The sequence below is a fragment of the Halichoerus grypus genome, chromosome 3 (assembly GCF_964656455.1).
Source record: "Halichoerus grypus chromosome 3, mHalGry1.hap1.1, whole genome shotgun sequence".
In the NCBI taxonomy this organism is placed as follows: domain Eukaryota; kingdom Metazoa; phylum Chordata; class Mammalia; order Carnivora; family Phocidae; genus Halichoerus; species Halichoerus grypus.
In genome coordinates this window covers 201,973,520-201,995,629 of record NC_135714.1, presented here as the reverse complement: position 1 = coordinate 201,995,629, position 22,110 = coordinate 201,973,520, and the positions used below count along the sequence as shown (strand labels likewise).

Here is a 22,110-nt window from a genome sequence, read left to right as displayed (position 1 = left end):
TCCCTTCCTGCTCCCCCTGCCCTGCCTCAATTCTTGTAGGAATTACCGCACTTCTTTCCTTTGGGTCCGCCTGTTTCTGCTCTCCACACCTCCATGTTGTCTGCAGCGTGATCTTCCCCACCCCCACATGAGGATTTCATGGCTCCCCGTTAACTAGGTAGCTGACTATATAATCAGGATTCAGCTGGCCCCTGCTTATTCAGCCTCGTCACCATGGCACATACTTCAGTGCTTTTAGAAGTTAGTTTTTGTTATTGTGATCACCTGGCAAGCCCCTCGTCCCTTACCTGCAGTGATCCTGAACTATGATCTTTCAGACACCATTGACCTGAAGTGCCCCTCCCTGTGCTTTTCTCAGAGCAAACACCTTTCTACTCACTCTCCAAGCCAAAAGTCTGTATGTAGCTTGTTGGTTCCTATGGAAACCGTCAGTGATTCAGAATCATCATCAAGGTGAGCTCCACCTGGAAGGAAAGGCACATTCACCAACTGAAATCTAAGCCCCGTGTCTGGAGTAAATGAGCCGTCAATACCCTCCCCGCCATGGGGCCGACATCTTGGTCAGGGCTAAATATCTGGGAGTCATCGAAGCTAGAAGCGTGGACGGGGGTGGGTGGGTGGGTGGAATTCTGCTCTGCTCAGCTTTGTCAACAGCACAGTCTGCCTTGACTGGCTGCCTTGTAAATAGATTGGAAGGTTCTGAGCTATTAAATCAGTATCGCTTTTTTGATGAAGACACAAATGCAAAGGCAACATTTTATAAAGCACAGATAATGTCTTTGTTTTACTGAGACCCTTCCATAGTCCTCATCCTCCACAGCCAAGGGTTCAGATGAAGATCTCCTGGCAGAGAAAGATTTCTGCCTTCTGTCAGCCCTCTCCTTGTCTTAAACACACACACACACGTGTATATTAATTTATGTACTGATTTTACATCACCATAGAGAAAATTGGGAACTCTTCTGAACTCTACCCCAAACTCACCCAGACTCCTGACCTGTCCCGTTTATGGTAGACGATAATTAAGCCTAGAGGAGTCCCTTACCTCCGCTTAATCCCCTTTTCCTCCATCATTTTTCAGCTGACACCCTGGGCTTTGTAGGAAACATTTAGTGCTTCCTTGGACAACTATACTTTTTTAGATTGAGGTCACCTTTCCAGACTGCCCGGTTCTGGCTTAGACTGCCTCTGAATCTTTCACAGCTCTGTAAATTGTAACGATCCAGGGGCAGTGCAACCGAATCTTGTCTATGGGCATGAACTGAATCCTGTCTGGTGGAGGGAAGGCCCCCACACCCATGGAAAAGCCAATTGTTTGGCTCATTTGCAGGTTCGTCTCCATATTCCCAATCTATCCATGTGTTAATTCTCCTTGGAAACATTATCGCATCTGAGTTAAATAAAATGAACTATAAGAGTTATAATTTTTTTTAGAGTTATGATTTTTTAAAAAGATCTTTTAACCACAGTTAGCAAGAAATTTCTAGGTCAGTATCGATAAACCTGGTTACCTCTGAGGCTGTCGCCACGATCACCCCTGCAGTGAGCCCATGCCCTCCACCAGCCTCCATTAGCGCCCACTGCCACCCAGACCCGTTTCTGCAGCTGACAGCATTTGCACTGCACGTGTGTTGACAAGTTTGAAATGGAATCAGGATTTGGAGCACATTGCCGTGAATTGCTACTACAAAAGCGATGGAGAAGGCAATGGTAATAATAAGCTGTAAACCTTTCGGGGTAAGGGGGCATGCTCAGAGGGCGTCATCGGACCAGTGGGGGCACGGCGGTGCCCTGGGCGAGAGAGTAAAGCTGACCGGGCATGGTCAGAATTCTTAAAAAGCCAGTGTCTCACCTGTGCTTTCAGAGACAGAATGGGGGTCTCCGGGGTGAGGCTGCACTGGAACTCGTGTCCCTGTGGACCGAAGATGTGAAAGCGCCAGGGGGGCACGGGGCTGAGTAACAGGGGCAGTCTGTCCTAGGGCAGTACTGGGGAAGGATCGAGTTCTGGAGACCATCCCTTAGAGAATGCACACAGCTGAAGCTCAGTAATAAGGAGAGTCATGGGTCCTACCATACCCGTAATATAAATAGAACTTGCCAGTCATCGTTTCTATGGCAATGAACTCCAGTCCATGCGTGTCCTCATATACATAAAGGAGTGTATTCCTAGGATAAATTCCCAAATTAATTTTTAATTTTAGGTAACCTAAATCTTGATTAAGCTTTCCCAGAAATTGTTGTACTTAGGATTAGAAAGTCAGCATGCACGTAGTCTCAATTATTTTGAGTAAAGAATAAGATCTTTGTAATTCTTTGCCTCCTTTAATTTCAAGCTGAATAAATAAATAAAAGGAAGTATTTTCATTTGTTGACTTTCGTATTACGTGCTTTACACCGAGGTCAGGGACCATGTCTTAATCCTCTCTGCTTCCCCAGCATCTTGCACGTGCCCGGTAGACAGTAAGCACTCAGTAAATGTGGGAGGGGAATGAAGACTCAAAGCGGTCAGCTACTCAAGTCACATTCTAACCATTTGAAAGGCTTACATATGTCCTTTTCTCTTGGGTTAAATATGGGTTTGATTTACTGCTTATTCACATACCAAGATATATCCTTGATCCTATTTTTTTTGTTTTTAAGAAAAACTGTATCCTGAATGCTTTTGTGTGTGAACATTGTACAGAATTTAGAAAAACACAGCAAACACTTACCAGGGGTTACCTCTGGTAGGTGGCAGGGGTCTGAGGACTGCAGCATCTGGATGCTTCGGGCTCCTGGAAACACAAATCTCAACAAACAAGTAGCTTAAAGAAATGAAAAAAATCATACTCCCACCCCCCCCCCACCCCCCGCCCCTGACATAGAAAGAACAAAAAAAAAGGACAATTCCTGGCTTGGTCAATCCAGTGACATAGAAAGGTGATCGAGGATCCAGGCCTTCCCACTTGGCCATTTTCAGCATGGTTTATGGCCTCAGGTAGCTTCAGTAATTCCAGGTATCCTATTGTCAACATGACAGAGTCCAGCCAATAAGAGGTATTTTTGCATATGCATTAGTTTATATTAGTGAGGAAAGACTGCCCTCAGCGGACTTATTCTCAGATCCCATTGACCATGATCAAGTCCAATGCATGCTTGACCCAGTCCTTTGCAAGGGAAATGAGATCACTGTGATTTGCTTGGACCAATGCTGAGTCTTACCTTGAGCTGGGAAGGGTCCCTTATCTTGAACACATGGATCTGCAGAGGTTAGTACCCCCCACAGAAACCATGCCCTGCCCCTGAGGAAGAAAGGAAAAGAATGAATTTGAATAACATACAGCAGTATTTAATGTAGGAAAATTCCTTTTACTTTAATAACCTTCTGTATCATTTCAATTATCAACTACTTTTATAGTTCTTTAAATGCAGGATTGTATCAACCTTAGTAAGATTCTTTCTTGATCTCTAGTTACAGTGCAACATGGTCCAGTGACTCACCAAGTTGAAGGATCGTGGGTTTTTTCTCGCAGTTTGACTCACCATTTTAGCCAAAGCAGATATCTTGGTGGGCTTCCACCTGTGCGTCTTCATCTGCAAAATTAAATGAGACCCTTCCTACCCCCTATCTCAGAGGAATATTAGAAATTACTAGAAGCATTAAACAAAGTTAACACATGAGTAAAACTGTTGCTTTCATTGTCAGGATCCTGTATCACTTACCCAATCAGATGAAGGTGCTTAAATGTGATGTCTTACGTTGCATAATTCAAAACTGGTGAGGAGTGAAGAGAATTCCATGGCCATATTTAAGTATATTGGGTTGATTCAATTAATGTTGAAGCAAATTTTTTCATCATGAGATTCTTTTCTGAGTATGAAAACCTAGTGGAAGAAGAATTCATTCGACTTTGTCAGTGATGTAGGTGGAGGACGGTATCTTACCTCCAGAGCCAGCCCCTCTCTCTGCTCTGGGGCTGGTTGTTGCCCTGTTTCCCGCCACACTGCCCCACGCAGTTTACACTCCCCTGAGGTGCACCCCTCGAGCTCTCTTCCCACATATCTCCCGTCAGAGTTTCTCTGAGCCCACTTATCTCAAATGTTCAGTTCCATCCTCAGGGAAATAAGCTGATTAAAATACTCAAAATGTGGATGACAGTTCACCCTTGACATCTCCGAGAGGGTATTTGCACTTAAAAAGAAGTCTTTATTAATCTGTAGTTAGTGAAACGTTTGTTTAGAACAAGCAAGCCTTCCCACTGTCCCTTGGGTCCACCAGTCGACCACAACTTTATCAGAACAAAAAGGAGAACAATTTAACATCCCTGTTTCTGAAGTGTTTCCCAGTGTCTCCGATACTCCTCATCACCATTTCCACGATGACTCAGTGAAAGCAACCTCTGCATACTTCCCACCCCACCCCCCACCACCTCAGGAGTCCGGGAAGAGCTCTAGGATCCCTGCTTTATATAATTGCATCCTCCCTTTGCCCATCTACACCGTGGTGCCTGAGGCAGGCACCTTTCCGGGCCTGGGACCGTCTGTGCTGCTGGGAGCCCTGAAGCACCCTGCTGGTCCGGGGCAGGCGGGCTTCCTTCTCCAACACTCTCACTTTCTCTTCCACACTCATCCACACTCATAGCTTGAGTAGGATTTAAGGACGCAGATGCTGTTCTCCTCACTCAACTGAACGGTTGATTCCTTTTCACTATTTTGGTTTAGAATTTGTAATAATTCAAAAGCCTAACCTTTTTTGGGGGGGTGGGGGCTATAAATTTGTTTGTACTTTTGCTTGCAAGCTGCTTCAGCAAAGGTCAATTTTATTTGCTTGTGATCTGTCATTATCATTAAATGTTATGATCTCCCCTGAATCCTCAGAATTCAGAATTCACCTGAGAACGCACAACCTTACCTTTGGTCTACTCTTCTGAAAAAAGAAGTGAGCTCTATGGCCGACCTATCCACGTAATGGAATGATGGGTGCCTTGCTAACCACCCCTGTTTCTGCCCCACAGCTCTGCCGCCTGGAGCGTGGTCTGTCTGCGGGGCAGTACCGGGGAACCCTGTTTGCCGACCAGCCTGTGATGTTCATCACCCCGGCCAGCAATCCCCCCAGAACCAAGCTGCGGGAACTGGTCCTCCTGTGTGGGGGTCAGATCACGCGAATCCCACGCCAGGCCGGCATCTCCATCGGACCCTCCCAAGGAAAGAGGAAGGCGACCACCAAGTATCTGTCAGAAACATGGATCTTAGGTAGGAATCTGCACCCAGGGATGGATGGGGAAGGTGCCTTCTGCTTGTAGTAGCTGCTGGTGTCCCCTTTGGAGCCACTCTTCTATGGTCCCGGCCACACAAACAGGTTTTTCTGGGGGAAACGTGATGCCCACACCGCCGGCGATGTAGCCTCGGGGCTTTTGGATGGACTCTCAGCATCCACGCATCTGCCTTAACAGAATCCTGTAATCACTGTCAGTCACAAGCCAACCTAGACCCTCCTCCTTTTGACTGTCAGCCAAAGTCCAGTTCACAAGGACAAAGGAAATCCTATTAGACTCTACGTACTTTACCTCACTAGCTAGTGTGAAAGAGCCAGCCTCGCCACAGCTACCCCAGACCTTAAGGCCTGTCCACCCTCCGCTCAGACGCTCCTCCCCACCCCCCCCCCGCTGGTGCCTGTCTTGCTCTGTGTCCAGGGTGTGGGCTGGTGCCCAAACCAGGACCTGCCACCCGGTGTCCCACCCCTTTCTCGTGTGTGTGCTGCTCCTCACACTCATTTGTTCACGGGCTCAGAAAGGTACGCTTTCGTGCAAAAGGAGCTACAGCTTTTATTTCAAAAAAAAAAAAAAAAAAAAACAATGGGACATGAACATAATGTACAAATTGGCATCCATGGCAGCATAGAGAACGCCAAACGCTTCCCTCGATCCTGAAGGAGAAGAGGTGGTAGAAGATACGCTCTGCTTTCCAAGAGGCCGACAGTGGGGTGCCAGGCACGCTTGTCTGCTGTGACCCCAGCTCTGGGAGAGCTGCAGCGGTCTCCAGGAGGAGTGGGCTAAGCAAGACTGCAAGGCGGGATCCAGAGGCCGCGAGGACAGCCGGGAGGAGTGGGCGCGGGGGCGACAGGCGGCATCTGTGCAGTGAGAGGGCTGGACATGGCCGGTGCCCTCGGAGCCCCGCGTTCGGGCTAAACCTTCTTGTACGGGCTTTTATGAAGGTAGCAGTTTGCCAGGGCCGTCCTACCAAGTCCCACAGACCAGGGGGCTTAAACAGGGATTTATTCTCGTGCAGCCTGGAGGCTGGAAGTCAGACTTGGTTTCTCCTGAAACTTTTCTTCTTCCGCTCTTACTGAATTACTTTGGTGCCAGCACCTTTAGCCAAGATCCTTACCTGGCTCTGGAGACTTGAGAAGTGTATTCTGTCCCCTCCTGCTTCCCTGTTCCAGAGTCTCCCTCCTATTTGCCCCCCTCATCTCTAAATCCCAAACTTCTGGCTTTTCTCACCCCTTCCTAGTCAATATCCTTTAACAGATAAGTAGATACCGTGTCCAAGGTGCCTTCATCTATCAAACAGACATTTTATGAATATCATTTAAATGACTGATGGTCATCCTTTGATATATTTTAAAAGTATGGCCATCAAGAGTAATTTTTTACTCTCTGGTGCAAAGTGATTTATCTTCTGCCTGGAGACGAATTTAAAAAAAAAAAAAAAACACCCTATGATTTTAGCCACAGTCCAAAAGCCAAGAGGCTGTTTACTCTTTTCTAAATGCCAAGAATATAACCTTCAAAACATCCTATGTTCTGAAACAGAGGTTCTTGTTTTGTTTTTTAAAAAAGTGCATGGATCAAAATGACACCAACTAGAGACCAGAATTTTGCCTTTTAAAAAAATGTCTCATTCAGCTAACGGAACTGTGCACACGATTGATATCAACAGTGCATATCAACAACTAAACTTTACAGCGCCTGCAAATTGTGTACCGTGCACGGGGCCAGCGTCTGGGTCCGCACGATTATTATTTCCAGGTTGGGGAACTCTGTCGCCCCTTCCTGTTGCCCGTGGCTTTTGTGTGCAGATCATGCACAGTTCAGCCGCCGGCCCAGTTCCTCCCGTTGTTTTGCCATTCTGCTCTCCTGCCAGTGGGTTTTTAGGAGGCAGATCTCTACCTGCTTGACCCCAGGGCTTGACTTTCACAACGCCCTGTGGAATTCTCTGGGTTTCAGAGCTGGAGCCACGGGCCCGAGTTTCTTTCCTCTCCCATAATTCATGTCCTGTTTCTGATTTGTCATTGATTACACCATCTGCGTGTGCCCTTGGCAACTTCCGGGTATTGTGTGTTCTGGAATCCTTGGCTCTCGGCGTGGTGAGATCCTCACCCCTAAGGTGAGTCCCCCTGACTCTCTGGCCGCTGCCCCTGTCCGCACCAGGGCGCTTCTGGTGACTTGGGTGTTAGAAAATGCATTTTTCACATGTTTATGAGTTTATATTCTTCTCTTTTTGAATTGAGTGACAATACAATAGCCCCAGCTTTGCGCCAATAAAGAGATTTCATCTGTATGTCTCTCCACATACACACAGACCCACAAAACACAGGGTCCCGAGCACGGCGTGTCCTTTCCCATCAGGGCTCTGCTTGTTCTCCGAGTGGGGGCAGCGGCCAACCACCTCTTCTCACCGCACGTCAGTTACTTCATCTGTTACGCAGGTAATCACCTCTGCCCTGCTTACTCCCCGTGATGGTCGGAGGAGAGGGCACAAGAGGGTGCAAGGTGTCTCGCACCACAGTGGGCACAGTCCCTTACCCCGGGGTGCCTGGATCCACTGCTACAGCAACATTTTCTCTTCTGAAGACTTGTCTCCTTCCCCTGAGCTTCCACTGTGAGCACATCTAGACAATATTTTATTCCCAAAACATCGATCAATTAAAATTTGGAATCAAAGCCCTTGAAAGTTAAAATTACAACCATGTTAAGGCACCAATTTAAAAGAAAGTTATTTTGTGACAAATTCTGAAAAGCAATACTCTAAATTTGTTCCAACTAGAAGATCAGCGTGTAAGGTAGGGTCCCTGAGGCTTAAGAGTAGTTTGAATCAAGTATTTAAAAGTCTTAAAAAGTGGCTCATTGTATCCAGTTTCAGATTTGTCATTTGCTTTCCAAAACAAAAGATGCCAAGTTTTTTTTAGTACCTTTATATTTATTCCTATGTTTTATGGGATCTTTGTTTATGTGGACACTAATAAAGTCATGGGGGACGGACAAGCAGATTTTTTTAGCCATTAGAAACCTCTGAGAAGTTTGGGTTTTGTTTGTTCGTTTGTTTTTTGGCAGAGGGAAAGATGATCAGCACCAAAAAGAAAGTCTCTTTCCCCAAGACGTCTGACATCCTAACACTATATTCCTTCAGATAAGCCTTTTTATCCCTTCACCGTCTGACCCAACATTTATATTAAAAAACAAAACTCTTAAATGATTCTTCCCATATAAGACTTTCTTCTAACCTGCAGCTCTTCCTTCAGGGGACATCGGCCAGGGGTGACCATGGGGCGTTCAGCCAGCTCACCCTCCTGGCCCTGCCTTGTACTGCTGGCATAGAATGGTGTGAATTTATGAAATCTCCAAACAGGGCTCACCACGTGAAACTTAAGCCATGACTTACTCATTTGCTCCGTGGAGAGTCTCCTTCATGCTCGGTCGCCTTATAACGAGGCCATTTGAACAGTCATGATTATGTTCCCAGTTCATTCCCCAGAGTCCATGTTCCCTGAAACAGCAGTACACTTAGGCCAAGATTCTCGATGAATCACTGCACCAGAAGGAGAAATGGGGATTTTTGAGAGAGAAAATACTTGTGGGCACTTGAATATGTATGAAAATAAACAGGAAAACAAAAACCAAATTCCCGGCACCAGGAAACAAAATATCACCTTTACCTGACATTGGAAGGGAAGCAAGTTCCAGTAATTTTATTTACCCCAGTACAGCCCCAGAACAGAATTCCCATTTTGCATATCAAGACAGTAAGATGAGAGAGTCCCAAGTGACTCGGCTAGGGTCTTCAGGGAGGGGGTGGGGCGGGGGCGGGAGCCCCGAGACCCCAGTGCATTCGTCACTGGTCTGCGAATTTTTGTGCTGTAGCCCTGTCTTTTCACTCTCTCCATCCCCCATATTGGTGTTATCACTCACGGCTGGTTTGGCCTTTCACAGAAGACATATTTCCAGTCTCAGGCGCCCTTTTATTGTCTGGGCTATGTTCAAGTGATAAGACATACATTTTATGCTATTGTGGGAACATAATGTAATATGCTCCACGGCATTGCCGAAGGGGGAGAAAAAATTAGCCTCAGCATGATTTCCTTATAACTTATAAAAAGCATTTGATTTGAATGTTTCCCCATGTCAACGTTTTCAGGAAAAAGATCTCTGATAGCATGTGGGCCTTTTGCAGGCTAACCTAGATCATTGTTTCCCAGATGGCTGACCGCAGAACTAGGCCTAGAAAAAAGCTCTCGAATGTGGCATTTTGTGAAAGCAAGGCCACTGAGGGGGCTCAGCCCTTAGGGTGCATGATTTAACAGATGATGTCGGGGTTCCTCAAGATCCTCTTCATCTACATTTTCACTGCATAGAAGGAACAAGTCACAGGTGGTGAGGCCATGTGCAGAGGAGGAGAAAGGGAAGAACCTGGCGCAGGTCTGCCCCCAGCCTGACCCCTCCTCAGGACACTGCCTGACCCCACCCTCACCCAGGAGCTCAGCAACCAGTCAGAAAGTGACGGCAGACTCTTAAGACGCAATCACAGACGATACAATGAATTATTTTTGTTTTGAGTTGCTCTCAAATGGATGACATCTACCAGGATAGAAATGAATGAGAACTAAAACTGACTGTACATCTCATGTGTTTAAGTTTTAAAAATATATATATATGACTTTAAAATATATATATATATATATATATGTCTTTTCTTTTTTTTAATTAACTGCAAACTTCTGAAATCGCGAGCGTTAACTTGGATCGATCAGAAAGTAGATTTCCCCTTTATTGTATTCACTGGTCAACTAGTGGTCCTAGATGGTGATCTTTGAACTTTCCTGACCTGTCTCATTCGGCTTCTCTCTGTTACATTTATGCCAACTGACCTCCAGTCACCATGTGTGAGCATCGTCGGTGATATAGAAGTTAAAAAGCATCATGAAGACAAGCAAAGTGGAAAATAAAAGACCCTCCTCTGCACCTTACTAGCCAAGGCACAGTTTTTAAGCCTCACTTAAAAACAAAAAAACAAAGTGGAGGATGAGAATCGGCTACATATTCAACTCAGAACCGGGAAATCATGTGAGCACTGCGACATGTTATATCCACCACTAGAAATGCAGTCTTCGGTTTGGAGAATCACACCGGCCACTTAGAGGCCAGCACTGAACATTTGGGTTTTGACAGGTGCACAAGACTGTCTTGTGCACAGATCCGCGGGGAGGGCCCCCTGCATGTGCTCTCCTGGGCAGAGGTAGGTGCTCGAGTGTGAACTCTAGCCCTGCGTCTGGGGCTGGGGGTTAATGGCCATAAAGAAACTTCACAGCTCAAACCCCTCGTGGGACGTTGCCAGTAGTTTAGGCTCTTTGCTTACTGACCTAGTATAGTAACACTCTTGACAAGGGGTTCTCATGGGTCTTTGGAGCATGTGAAGCTTCAGTTCTTTCAGGGTTACGTGTTAGGCCGTTAATATTGAGCATCATAGAACCTAAAGTGATGAACCTTTTGTTATGGACTGAATTGTGTCTCCCCAAATCCGTATGTTGAAGTCTTGACCCCCAGGACCTTAGAATGTGACTGTGTTTGGAGACAGGGGCCTCTCAAGAGGTGATTAAACAGTATCATCATGGTGGAGCCCTGATCTCACAGGACTGGCATGCTTATGAGAAGACAAGAGACACCAGGGATGCGTGCACAGAGGGAAGGCCACGTGAAGACAGAGAAGACAGCCATCTGCAAGCCAAGGAGAGGCCTCAGGAGAAACCAGATCTGCTGGCACCTTAATCTTGGGCTTCTGGCCTCCCCAGGCTGTGAGATCATAAATTCCTATTGTTCAAGCCTCCCAGTGTGTGGTGCTTTGTTAACAGCCACCCTAGCAGATGAACACTGCTGGAAACGAATTCTGAGATCATGGTAGAAATCTGTGCCTTTTATTAAAAGATCTGAATTTCTCTGCCAGAGCCACTTGGTGAATTAAAGATCCAGCGTTCCTAGGCACCCTCTTCTCCATTCAGACTCTTCCTTTGTAAAAAGTATGATCTTAATGCCACTGTCAGTAAGTGGGACTTCTCCTCTGTGCAACCACTAACAGTAGAGGTTCTCAGTTGGTGCACTACAGAAACTGATGCTGAAGGATCCAGCCTCCGAGTAAAATAAAAAAGAAGCTGTTCCCAATTTGCAGGAAGAGAAAAAAATACTTGGATGAAATTCTCATTTTTTTATTCACTTTTTCTTAAATTTTGATACTTGAGGATGAATGAATACATAGCAATAAATACAAAAGGATGTCGGAGAAAATGAATAGTAAAAGTGTATCAAAAAGAAGATAGTAGGAAGGGAAAAATGAAGGGGGGGGAATCAGAGGGGGGAGACAAACCATGAGAGACTATGGACTCTGAGAAACAAACAGGGTTCTGGAGGGAAAGGGGGGTGGCAGGATGGGTTAGCCTGGTGATGGGCATTAAAGAGGGCACATACTGAATGGAGCACTGGGTGTTATACGGAAACAGTGAATCATGGAACACTACATCAAAAACTAATGATGTAATGTATGGTGATTAACATAACATAATAAAATCTTAAAAAAATGTATCAAATATTAACAAAATCAAAGCAAGAAAAGTTTTTTGAGAGCTGAAAAAGAGTTCTTTGGGGGAAAAAACCATCAGTAGTCAAAATCCTAGCAATACTGAAAAAGAAAGGAAGAGAAAGGGGTCCAGTGAACAATACTACAAACTGGGGTTCCTACTGCAGATACAGTAAGGATATTTAGAAATCATGAGAGCAACCTGAATAAATTTTTACCAGCAAATTTGAAAATAGGTAAGATGAACAATTTCTAAAAAAATATTACCAGAATCGACTCAAGAAATAGAAAATCTGAACAATTTCAACCATTTAAAAAACTAAATGATAAATGTATGCCTCTCACCCTCCGTCAAAAAAGACACCTGCATGGAGTGACGTCAGCAAAATGGCAGACTAAGAAAATCCAAGCTTCCATCTTCCCCACAGAAACACCAAAAATCCCCAGACAGAACTGATTCTGTCTGAACCAAGTCTGTAGGAATGCTGGAGAACAATCACAGGTTTACAGCAGCCAGGCCAAAGGCCAATCAAACAAAGCCATGTTCAGGGCGGTAGGGAAGCTTTGTGGCTCCTTAACTCGTGCCCCACCGTCTTGGTTTCCTCTCCTCGAATGCAGCCCTTATTCGTTCTAGTCTGCTTGGGAGATACCAGAAAGACTGACTTGCTCACTCATCTCGAATAACACATGCAGGAAAAAAGGTAGACACTGCCTTTAAAAGCTACAAGGTAGGCAACAAACGTAAAAATAGGTAAAAAACCACCACCACTACCACCAACAACAACAGCAACAACAACCTTCCGTGTATCAAGGGACACAATCCATCAAGTGAAAAGGCAGCCTATGGAATAGGAGAGAATATTTGAATTGACCCCCCCTAAAATAGGGGTCAATATCTAAAAAATATAAAGAATTTCTACAGCTAAACAACAACAATAAAACGATTAAAAAATGAGCCAAGGACTTAACCAGACATTCCTCCAGAGGAGATATACAAATGGCCAATAAGCATGTGAAAAGATGTTCATCATCACTAATCATTAGGGAAATGCAAACCAAAATCACAATGAGGTACCCCTTGAGACCCATTAGGATGGCTACCATAAAAACAAAAAACAAGCACTGTTGAGGATGTGGAGAAATTAGAACTTTGTGCACCGTTGGTGGGAACGTAAAATGGTGCAGCCAGTATGGGAGACAGTACGGTTGTTCCTCAGAAAATTAAACAGAATTATGATGTAATCCAGCAATTTTACTTGTGGTTATATACCTAAAAGAATTGAACAAATATTTGCACACCTGTGTTCATAACAGCATTATTCACAATAGCCAAAATGTGGAAGCAAGTCAAGCATCCATCGATGGATGATGAATGGATAAACAAAATGTGGTCTGTACATACAATAGAATATTATTCAGCCATAAAAAGAAATGATATTCTGATATATGCTACAAAGTGAATGAACACTAAAAACATGTTTAGTGAAATAAGCCAGCCACAAAAGGACAAATATTCTATGATTCCACTTACTGAATTACCTAGAATAGACAAATCCACAGAGACAGATTATAATACAGTTTACCAGGGTCTAGGAGGAGGTGGGACTTGGACTGCCGAGTGATTATTTAATGAGTGTGGAGATTCTATTTGGGATTATGAGGCAATTCTGAAAATGAGCAGTGGTAATGGTCACATAGCATTATGAATGTTCTTAATTGTATACTTATAAATGGTTAAAATGGTAAATTTCATGTCATGTCTGTATTACCACAAAAAATGTTTTTAAGATGCTGTTAAAACTGTCTAGGACAGGTAAGTTTTACCAAACATTACAAATTATTGCAGAGAAAACTAAGAGGAAACGTATTCATCTCATTTTATAAGGCTAGCATGATCTTGAACTAAAACTACTTAAATTACAGCCCAAACTCATTTGTGAATATGGATATAAAATTCCAAAATAAAATATTTTGCAAATTAAATTTAGCAGTGTGTTAAGAAACATGCAAAGTATATTTAATCAAAGAATGTAAAGATAGATATTATTAAATCTTTTTTCTAATCCACTAGTTTTCTTAGATGTTAAAAAGAGAGAAAAATCCAATATCCAGTCATGATAAAGACTCATTAACTAGGAATAAAAGAAAACTTTCTTAATGTGATAAAGAGTATCTATAGAACACCTACAGTATATCTTTTATTTAATAATGAAAACCTTAACTTAAGGTTTAAGCAAGTACAAAATACATATGACTGCCCTTACTCTTTCAACAGAGATCTAGAATTCCTAATCAAAGGGATAAGATGAGACACACAAAGGAAATGTAAGAGTTATAAAGGAGGAGACAAATCCTCATATTTGCATACGATACAGTTGTCTACATAGAAAACTCTGGGAGAGGGGCGCCTGGGTGGCTCAGTCGTTAAGCGTCTGCCTTCGGCTCAGGTCATGATCCCAGGGTCCTGGGATCGAGCCCCGCATTGGGCTCCCTGCTCGGCGGGGAGTCTGCTTCTCCCTCTCCCACTCCCCCTGCTTGTGTTCCCTCTCTTGCTGTGTCTCTCTCTGTCAAATAAATAAAATCTTTAAAAAAAAAAAAAAAAAGAAAACTCTGGGAGAATCAAGGAACAATTATAACTGAGCAAGACTGGTCCTTGTTAGATCCACTTGGTAAAATCATTAGCATTCCTATATCTAGTAGTAAATAAATAGAAAACATAATAGAAAAACTAGCGATTTCAAGGCTAGCCCTGTAATAGTGTTTTACTCACATTTCTTGGGTGGGAAGTGAAAGTTGGTATACTAGGCATAAACAATTAGACTATCTTGTCTGTGACACAGCCCACATTCTTGGTATACTCTTGGAAAAGTTTCCAATATGTGAATGTCTCCAGCATAGTATCAGAGCAGAAAAAAATGTTGAGAATGCTCCATTATTTTAGACCAAGCAATTGGTCTATGACCATTGGTCTATGGTCTATGACCATTGGTCTAAGCAATTGGTCTATGACACATGATGTCTGGTCATTCACCTATTCATTCAATTTATATTTGTTTTGAGCACCTATCATGTACTGAGCATATTCTAGGCACTATTGGAATAGGAGTTGACAAAGCAGATACAGGACTTGCCCCTCTGGGACTTACATTCTAATGAAGACAGACAATAACATTTTTAAAAATCCTGTTGGTGATAAATGCTACAAAGAAAACAGGGTATGAGTATTTACAGGGACAGTGAGGTTGGCTCCTTGCTAAAGAGCTGTATTTGAGCTGAGACCCCAGTGATGAACACAAGGGTGGGCTTGTGTCAATCTAAGGGACTGGCCTCTCAGGCTAAGGGAACAGCTAGGATCAAGGTGGAGAAGAAGCAGAGGCACTGGAGTGTCTGAAACCCAGCAAGAGAATTAAGTGATGAGAAATGAAGCTGGAGAAGTAGCCAGAGGCTGGACCATGGTGAGAACTTTAGTTTTAGTTTTTGTTCTGAGTATAAATGGAAGTCACCAAAGGATTTTAAGTGGGGGGAATACATACCTTTCAGCGGAAGCAGAGAGAGCACTTTTGGGCTCTTGCGGCGGTTCCGGTGATAAATGGTAATAGGTGGTCACAACTAGGGGCATATCAGTGGGGGTGGTGTTAAGTTGCCAGACTTTAAATAAAAATTCTAAAGCCAGTTGGCCTTGCTGATAGACTGCACGTGGTATACCAGGAAAGAGGAGTCAAAGATGACTCCTAGACTTGAATTTGAGCATCTGAGAGAATGGTGACGTTCCTAGAGATCAGGATCCATTGAAGAAGTCCTGAAGGGATAGGGGCTTGTTCAGACAGAAGAGGAGCCTGCAAGACTACTGCACAACAGAGGCCAGGAAGTCTTGTTTGGTGTGGTTCCAGAGAGAAGTGAGATCAGCAGATGACAGTTACACGGTGGGCAGTGGCCGGCTCATTAGGAGAAAGGACTTTAGGTTCATTTGTGACCGGCTGGGCCCAACTGATAAGGGTGCCTTCCGTGTCATACGCCTGTCCTAAGTGTTCCCAGAGGCTGGGTGACCCTCATCCTACAGAGCAGGAAAGCCGATGCCATAACTGAGTGAATGTCTGGCTACATGGCCACTCCCATTTCAGCCCTAGAATTGTCCGCTTCTTGTGATAAGATAAAGCTCCCAGTGGGGTCCTGAGTGTTCTAGCACTCTCCACACACAGTACCATTAGCTACTGGCAATGAGACTGTCAGTTCAATAAAGTGACTTGCCCACCACACTATAAAAAAATAGCCAGCAGCATGTTCCTTCACTATCCTAATCATCAGACCACACAGAAGCACAGCCAGTAAACTAATTTATGCATAAATGTGTGCGAAGACCTGCTAAATAAATAGACTTGTTAACATAAAACAAACACAACCTTTTTTTTTTTTTTTTTTTTTTCCCCCAATTTCATGGGAGCTGCTCATGTACTGTTTGTCTTTCCCCTGGGCAGGACTGGCATTGCTCTGACGTCTGTCCTATTGGTCACATTTCGTGGGGTGTTTGAGGATTATTCGTATGATGTGACATTGGAATTTTGGGGACGTGGCTGTCTTCAGATGACAAATGAACTTAGATAAAAGTCATTTTTCATGTGTGTGCTTACACGTTTGGGAGCCAGCTATCACTCCACCGTCAGGTGCTTTTCTGTCCTGACTCCTGGGTTTGCTCACTATATGCACCGGCACAACACTACACAGACCTCGATGCCATTTCTCGCAAGTCCACGGGTTGATTCCTCATGTAGCACCATCACGGAGCACACCAAACCACGTGGGACGGGCCAGCCACCGACTGTTATGAGGTCACATTAGGATTCTGTTTTATTTTATCTAAATTTAAAACTTGCTCCTTCTCCAGTCAACCTTTTTTTCTCCACCAGAATGAATGAATGAATGAATGAATGAATAGATGGATGAATGCGTGGATGTGTGGAGTGACACTTGATTTCATGGTCAAAGACTTCAGATAGAGAAATCTTATAACCCTTCCTTCAACTACCGTAAAGATGGAAGAGTGTGTTTTTTTTTTTTTTTACTTTTCAAAACATATTTACATAGAAATAAATGTATATAAACCTATAGGTTGTTTGAGCGTTTTCCGATAGATGGAAGGTCACACATTGTTCCTTGGGTTTTTATTTAACTCCATCCAGGAGAGCTTCCATTTTAACACATAAGCAGCTACTTTGTTCTTCCTAACCTCTGGCGGGAGTGTAAGTACTCCACGCACTCATTATTAGATGTTTGGGATGATTTCCCCTGTTTCAGCTATTAGAAACTTTGTGTGTGTGTTCTAATTGGAACGATTTGAATTCAACTTTAAGAAATCCTTTTGAGCCATAATTATTCGAGCGCGATGCCAGGCATGAGTATTTGTGCGAAGCAGATTTGTGCCCTCGCTTAGGTGTACTTAAGTCTCAATACACGCCGTTGTGCGAGTTTATACTTTCACAGCCTACAGACATCCCCGTTTCCCCACATCCTCACCAGTGTTGGGCATGACCCATATTTTCAGTATTTGGTGATCTGATGAATTGAACAAATAGATCACATTACTTAATTTGTTGTTCCCTAACTACTAAGTTACTGATGAGTACGACTGTCTTAGAGAGGGGATCTAGATTTTGTGGATTGCTTATCCTTATCCCTGGCCTATTTTTAAGTTGGGCTATTTTTTTTTTTCACACTGTTCTGCAGAATACTTCTATAATATGGACCCTAATCTTGTGTTGTTAGTGAAAAATTCTCTCAACCTCTCTCATCTTTAATTCTGTTTATTGTGTATTCTGTGTTACAGAGGTTTTAATATTTAATTATTAATCTTTGTGGATTCAAATGCCTATTTTTTCCCAAGGCACATGAATTTGGGTTTCACTTCAGAAATTTGTCTCTACCCCCTGAGCTTTAGAACTAGTCTCCTATCTCTATTATTACTTCCATCATTTTTTTCATGTTTACAGCTTTAATTCATCTGTAATTTATTTATTGTGTGATGTGAAGGGATCATTCCATCTGTTTGTAACTCACCCATTCTGCACTGATTTTTGAATGCCCTTTGACTCATCTGTTAACTTCCCATATATGCATGGACACGTTTCCGGACTCTCCCAATGATCCATTTATCTGGTTCTATGCTAATTACATACTGTTTTACTACTGTAATTTTATAGTATGTTTTGGTATCTAGTATATCAGATTCTCATTATTCCTTTTTTTCAAAATTGTCTTGCTATGTATTTTTTCTTTCATATAAACATCAGAACAAGTGTGTTACTTTTTTATAAGTGTGTCATTTTTTGAATTGCTTTAAAACTGGGTATAGGGAAAAGCTTTCTACCTATGGTTCAAAATCCAGATGCGGTAAAAGATTTACATAATCTGAATGCACACATAAAAACTTTTGCATAAGAGAAGTCAAAAGGCAAATGACAGAAAACATGTACAATACTTACCATGAATAAAGGACTAATAGTAAAATGTAAATCATAATAATGCCACTTCAGTGCAGTGTGAAGTAAGTGGTTGTGCTTAGTACTACTAATGGTTGTAAAAGTTACATCAGGTATATTAATTTTAATGTTATATCATGTATATAGTATGTATAACAAGTGTTAGTGCTCCTCCCCTCTGAAATTCATCTCACCAGTTCAGACCTCTTGTGGGAAAGTACATTTGTACTAGACAGGTCACAACTAAATTCTGGGACACTATCGGGACCTACAACTAAGATGTGCCACTTTGTCTTCCATTGTCTTCCTGTATTCACAGAACAAACCTCTTTTTGACTTCCTATCTGCTCTCGCTCATCATTGTGGCATCTTAATATCCTTCAGTATAATTTGTCCACCCCTGTGGATCATAATAGTAATTAGTAAGTTAACTGTAATTTAATTTGTAATTCCATCAGTGCTGCCAACCCACTGCATTCCTCTCTCATCCTCCTACAAGCAGGGCTGGGAGCAGTACTGTCTCCTGCATCCCTAGCTTATCCTGGACCAGGGGACTTCCTGTGACTTTGATGAAATAACAGGCTTTCAAACAGACGGGACTTCAGAGCTCACTAGTCCAGCTTCTTCAACTGAAAGATGTAGACATGAGTTGTAGAAACGAACTCTGTACTCCGCATAAAGTACTCAGCTAGGTAGATGGGATAGATACATGGCCTAGAATGTGTAGTGCTGTATGGGAAACTTACATATTTATATAGACTTTGCCTTGTACCAGAGAGTATTTTCTGTAGCTAGCAGAGATTAGAATTCTGGTCTGTCATGCCACAGACCGGCAAACTTTCCACCCTAACACAATATCTTGCCATGATGGCAACACCCTAAGTCCCGTATCTATAGGAATATGTGCCTGCTGAGCCCTTAAAATGTGGCTAGTGTGATGGGGGAACTGAATTATTTATTTAATTTTAAATAGCCACATGTGCTATGCGGACATGTAGACAAGGCAGCTCTAAGCCATTTAAGACTTTAAAATAGGACCTTGCATGTATACAAAAAGGTTGTTATTTTACTGTATGGTTGGCCATTATAAATACTAAACCGCTTTTCCCTTTCTCTAGATTCAATCACTCAGCACAAGGTCTGTGCCTTTGATGACTATCTGTTGCTGCAATGATGGGGCCATCAGTCAATACCACGGGGCTACCGCCAACAGCTCACAAAGTTGTCTTTGGACATTCACATGAGCGAACACTCGAGAGAAGGGATGGATGCAGAAACGATGCTTTTTTATATCATCACACATGTGCCTTGTGGTTTTTATATAAAGAAGCTCCTCCATGTGACTTTCTGATGACTGAATGTGTGCTTTACAGAAGCACTGACCAGCCCTATTTGGGCCTTTTCTATGTAATGCCAATCTTAGTATTTTAGTGATGATCACGATTAAGAGGTCATAGAACCTTGGTCATGGAAGCACCATACTGTTAAATAAAGAGTGGGAATTCATTTAAGTTGTTTTATTACTGAGATCAAAGAACGCCTTAAGTTTCTGGGTTGGACTCGAAGATCTTTACTGACATGTCATATCCTAGTACTAAGGATATCAATCAGTTATTAGGGTTACTTTTTACCTACCTGAGATTCTTCTTAAAATAATTAATGAAAACAGGTGTGGGAGCTTGGCAGTAATTAATGCCACCAGAGGAGCCCTACTTCTCCAGGTTAGTTTATGGTGAGGAGAGCATTACCAACAAGAGATCATGGCCTCCACTGGCTGTACAATGCTTGCCATTCCTTAGAGGAAATTGGCAGTGGGGCTGAATCATATACACACTGACTGGTCCCCTTCTAAAGGAGAGAAATGCTAAGTCCCAACAAGGCTGGAGGTACCACCAAGACTTCCTGCTGATACTATACCCTCCCCATGTTATCTGTTCCTCATCTCCGCTGTTACTCCCTTAATAAATTTCAAGTCTCTCAACAAATACAGTGGAACAGCTTCTAGAGTAAACCTTCAAAGAAGGAGATAGCAATGCACAGGGAAATAAAGGTTTCCTCTTAGTTTTAACATAATCTATGCCCCAAACAATCCCCTCAACTCAGCGGCACCAGTCCCCTCCTTCCACGTTATAAACCCTGTTTCACTATGTCCACAGGCATTGTGGGCTTGGCTACTTTGAAGCTCAGGTACTTTGGCAGAGCTCCCACAACACCAAAGATTCCTGAGGAGGCTGACGAAAATTGTGCTGACTCTTGTTGGGGACCGTCCCCTACCCCATCAGCCACAGACGACCACCCAGGTCTGCATCTCAGTGCCAAGTTCTGATCCCTAATGCTGGCCTGCCAGTGGCTGGTCGAGATTCTTTCTAAAAGGTAACATTTTATGAGGGTGCTGATTTGTTTCAGGAATTACACAAAGCATTGTATATGTGGTAGTTCATTTAATCTCCTAACAATCCCAGAAGTTAGTAGCTACAGGTCTGTAATCCCTTACCTAAAACATAGTCCCAGAACTCTATTTTTTTTTTTTTTTAATTTTGAAAGGTATGTGGCTCTCAGCATTTCTATATAAGATTGTATTGCTGATTACACCTAGAGAAGGCAGCAAGAAAAAGGAATTAAGGCATGAAGATTTGAAATGAAGAAGTAAAACTATTCTCAAAGGTTACTATTACATATAGAACATTATAAGGAATCAAAGATAATACAGAATGAATAAGCAAGGTAAGCAAGATTTACAGGGTACAAAATCAATATACAAGCACTGGATGTTATATGCAAACAATGAATCATGGAACACTACATCAAAAACTGATGATGTATGGTGATTAACATAATAAAATTTTTAAAAAAGGAAAAAAAACTTTCTGTATGCTGCAATAAACAATTCAAAAATGGAATTAAGAAAACAATTACATTTACTATGGCAACTAAAAATAAACCCAATAGGAAAAAATTTCAGGAAATGTAAGACCTTTATACTGAAACCTATCATTGCTGAGAAAAATGGAGAAATATGCCAAGTTTTCAGATTAGAAGACTCAATATTGATGTCAGTTCTCCTCAAATTCATCTATAGATTAAATGTAATCATCAAAATCCCAGGTGGCTTTTTTTGTTGAGTTTGAAAAGCTGGTGCTAAAATTGATATGAAAATGCAAAGAACCCCTAGTAGACAAAACAATTTTTTAGAAAAAGCAATGTTGGAAGATTTACACTGCTGGATTTCAAAATGTACTATAAAATTATAGCAATCAAGAAGTGTGGTGTTGGCATAAAAGTGGAATGTAGATCAAGGGAACAAAATAGAGAATCTAAGTGTAAATCTTAATATCTATGGTCAGTTGATTTTCAACAAAGGTGCCAGGCCATGCAATGCAGTAGGATATTCCTTACAACAAATGTCATGGAAAAAGAAAAACGAGAAGAAAAAAATGCACATATGTCCTTTACATGCAAAAAAAGTGTGTAGATCCTTACCTCACACCGTACAAAAAAATTAACTTGAAATGGACCAGAAACCCAACTTAGGGCTTGTCAACCTCAGCGCTACTGACATCTTGGACCAGATAATTCTTTGCTGTTGGGGGGCTGTCCCGTGCATTGTGGTATGTTTAGCACCATCACTGACCTCTACCTATTAGGCATTAGTAGCACACTCCACCCAGTTCTGACAATCCAAAAGGTCTCCAGGTATTCCCAAATGTTCTCTGGAGAGCAAAACTGCTCCCATCTGAGAACCACTGACCTAACATAAAACTGAAATTATAAAATGTCTAGAAGAAACCACAGCAAGAAATCTTTTTCACGTTAG

General features: G+C 42.7%; 1 protein-coding gene and 1 long non-coding RNA gene across 4 annotated transcripts in view; one reads left to right on the top strand and one right to left on the bottom strand.

Moving 5' to 3' along the window:
• MCPH1 (microcephalin 1) overlaps window positions 1-19,802 on the top strand; it is a 251,872-nt gene extending 232,070 nt beyond the window's left edge. For 2 of the 3 annotated variants that reach the window (XM_036081508.2, XM_078069885.1), the window contains exons 13-14: window positions 4,995-5,232; window positions 19,415-19,802. In XM_036081508.2, the coding sequence (XP_035937401.1) occupies window positions 4,995-5,232; window positions 19,415-19,470 (294 nt within the window). In that variant the 3' untranslated portion in view covers window positions 19,471-19,802. The remainder of the gene's footprint in view (window positions 1-4,994; window positions 5,233-19,414) is intronic. The other variant, XM_036081511.2, reaches the window with a different exon arrangement.
• The window catches only part of LOC144381429 (uncharacterized), a 231,381-nt gene continuing 212,373 nt past the window's right edge, over window positions 3,103-22,110 (bottom strand). The window contains exons 2-5 of the long non-coding RNA XR_013446678.1: window positions 8,641-8,787; window positions 3,703-3,864; window positions 3,523-3,573; window positions 3,103-3,281 (exon numbers count right to left, since the gene is read on the bottom strand). This is a non-coding gene — a long non-coding RNA (uncharacterized LOC144381429). The remainder of the gene's footprint in view (window positions 3,282-3,522; window positions 3,574-3,702; window positions 3,865-8,640; window positions 8,788-22,110) is intronic.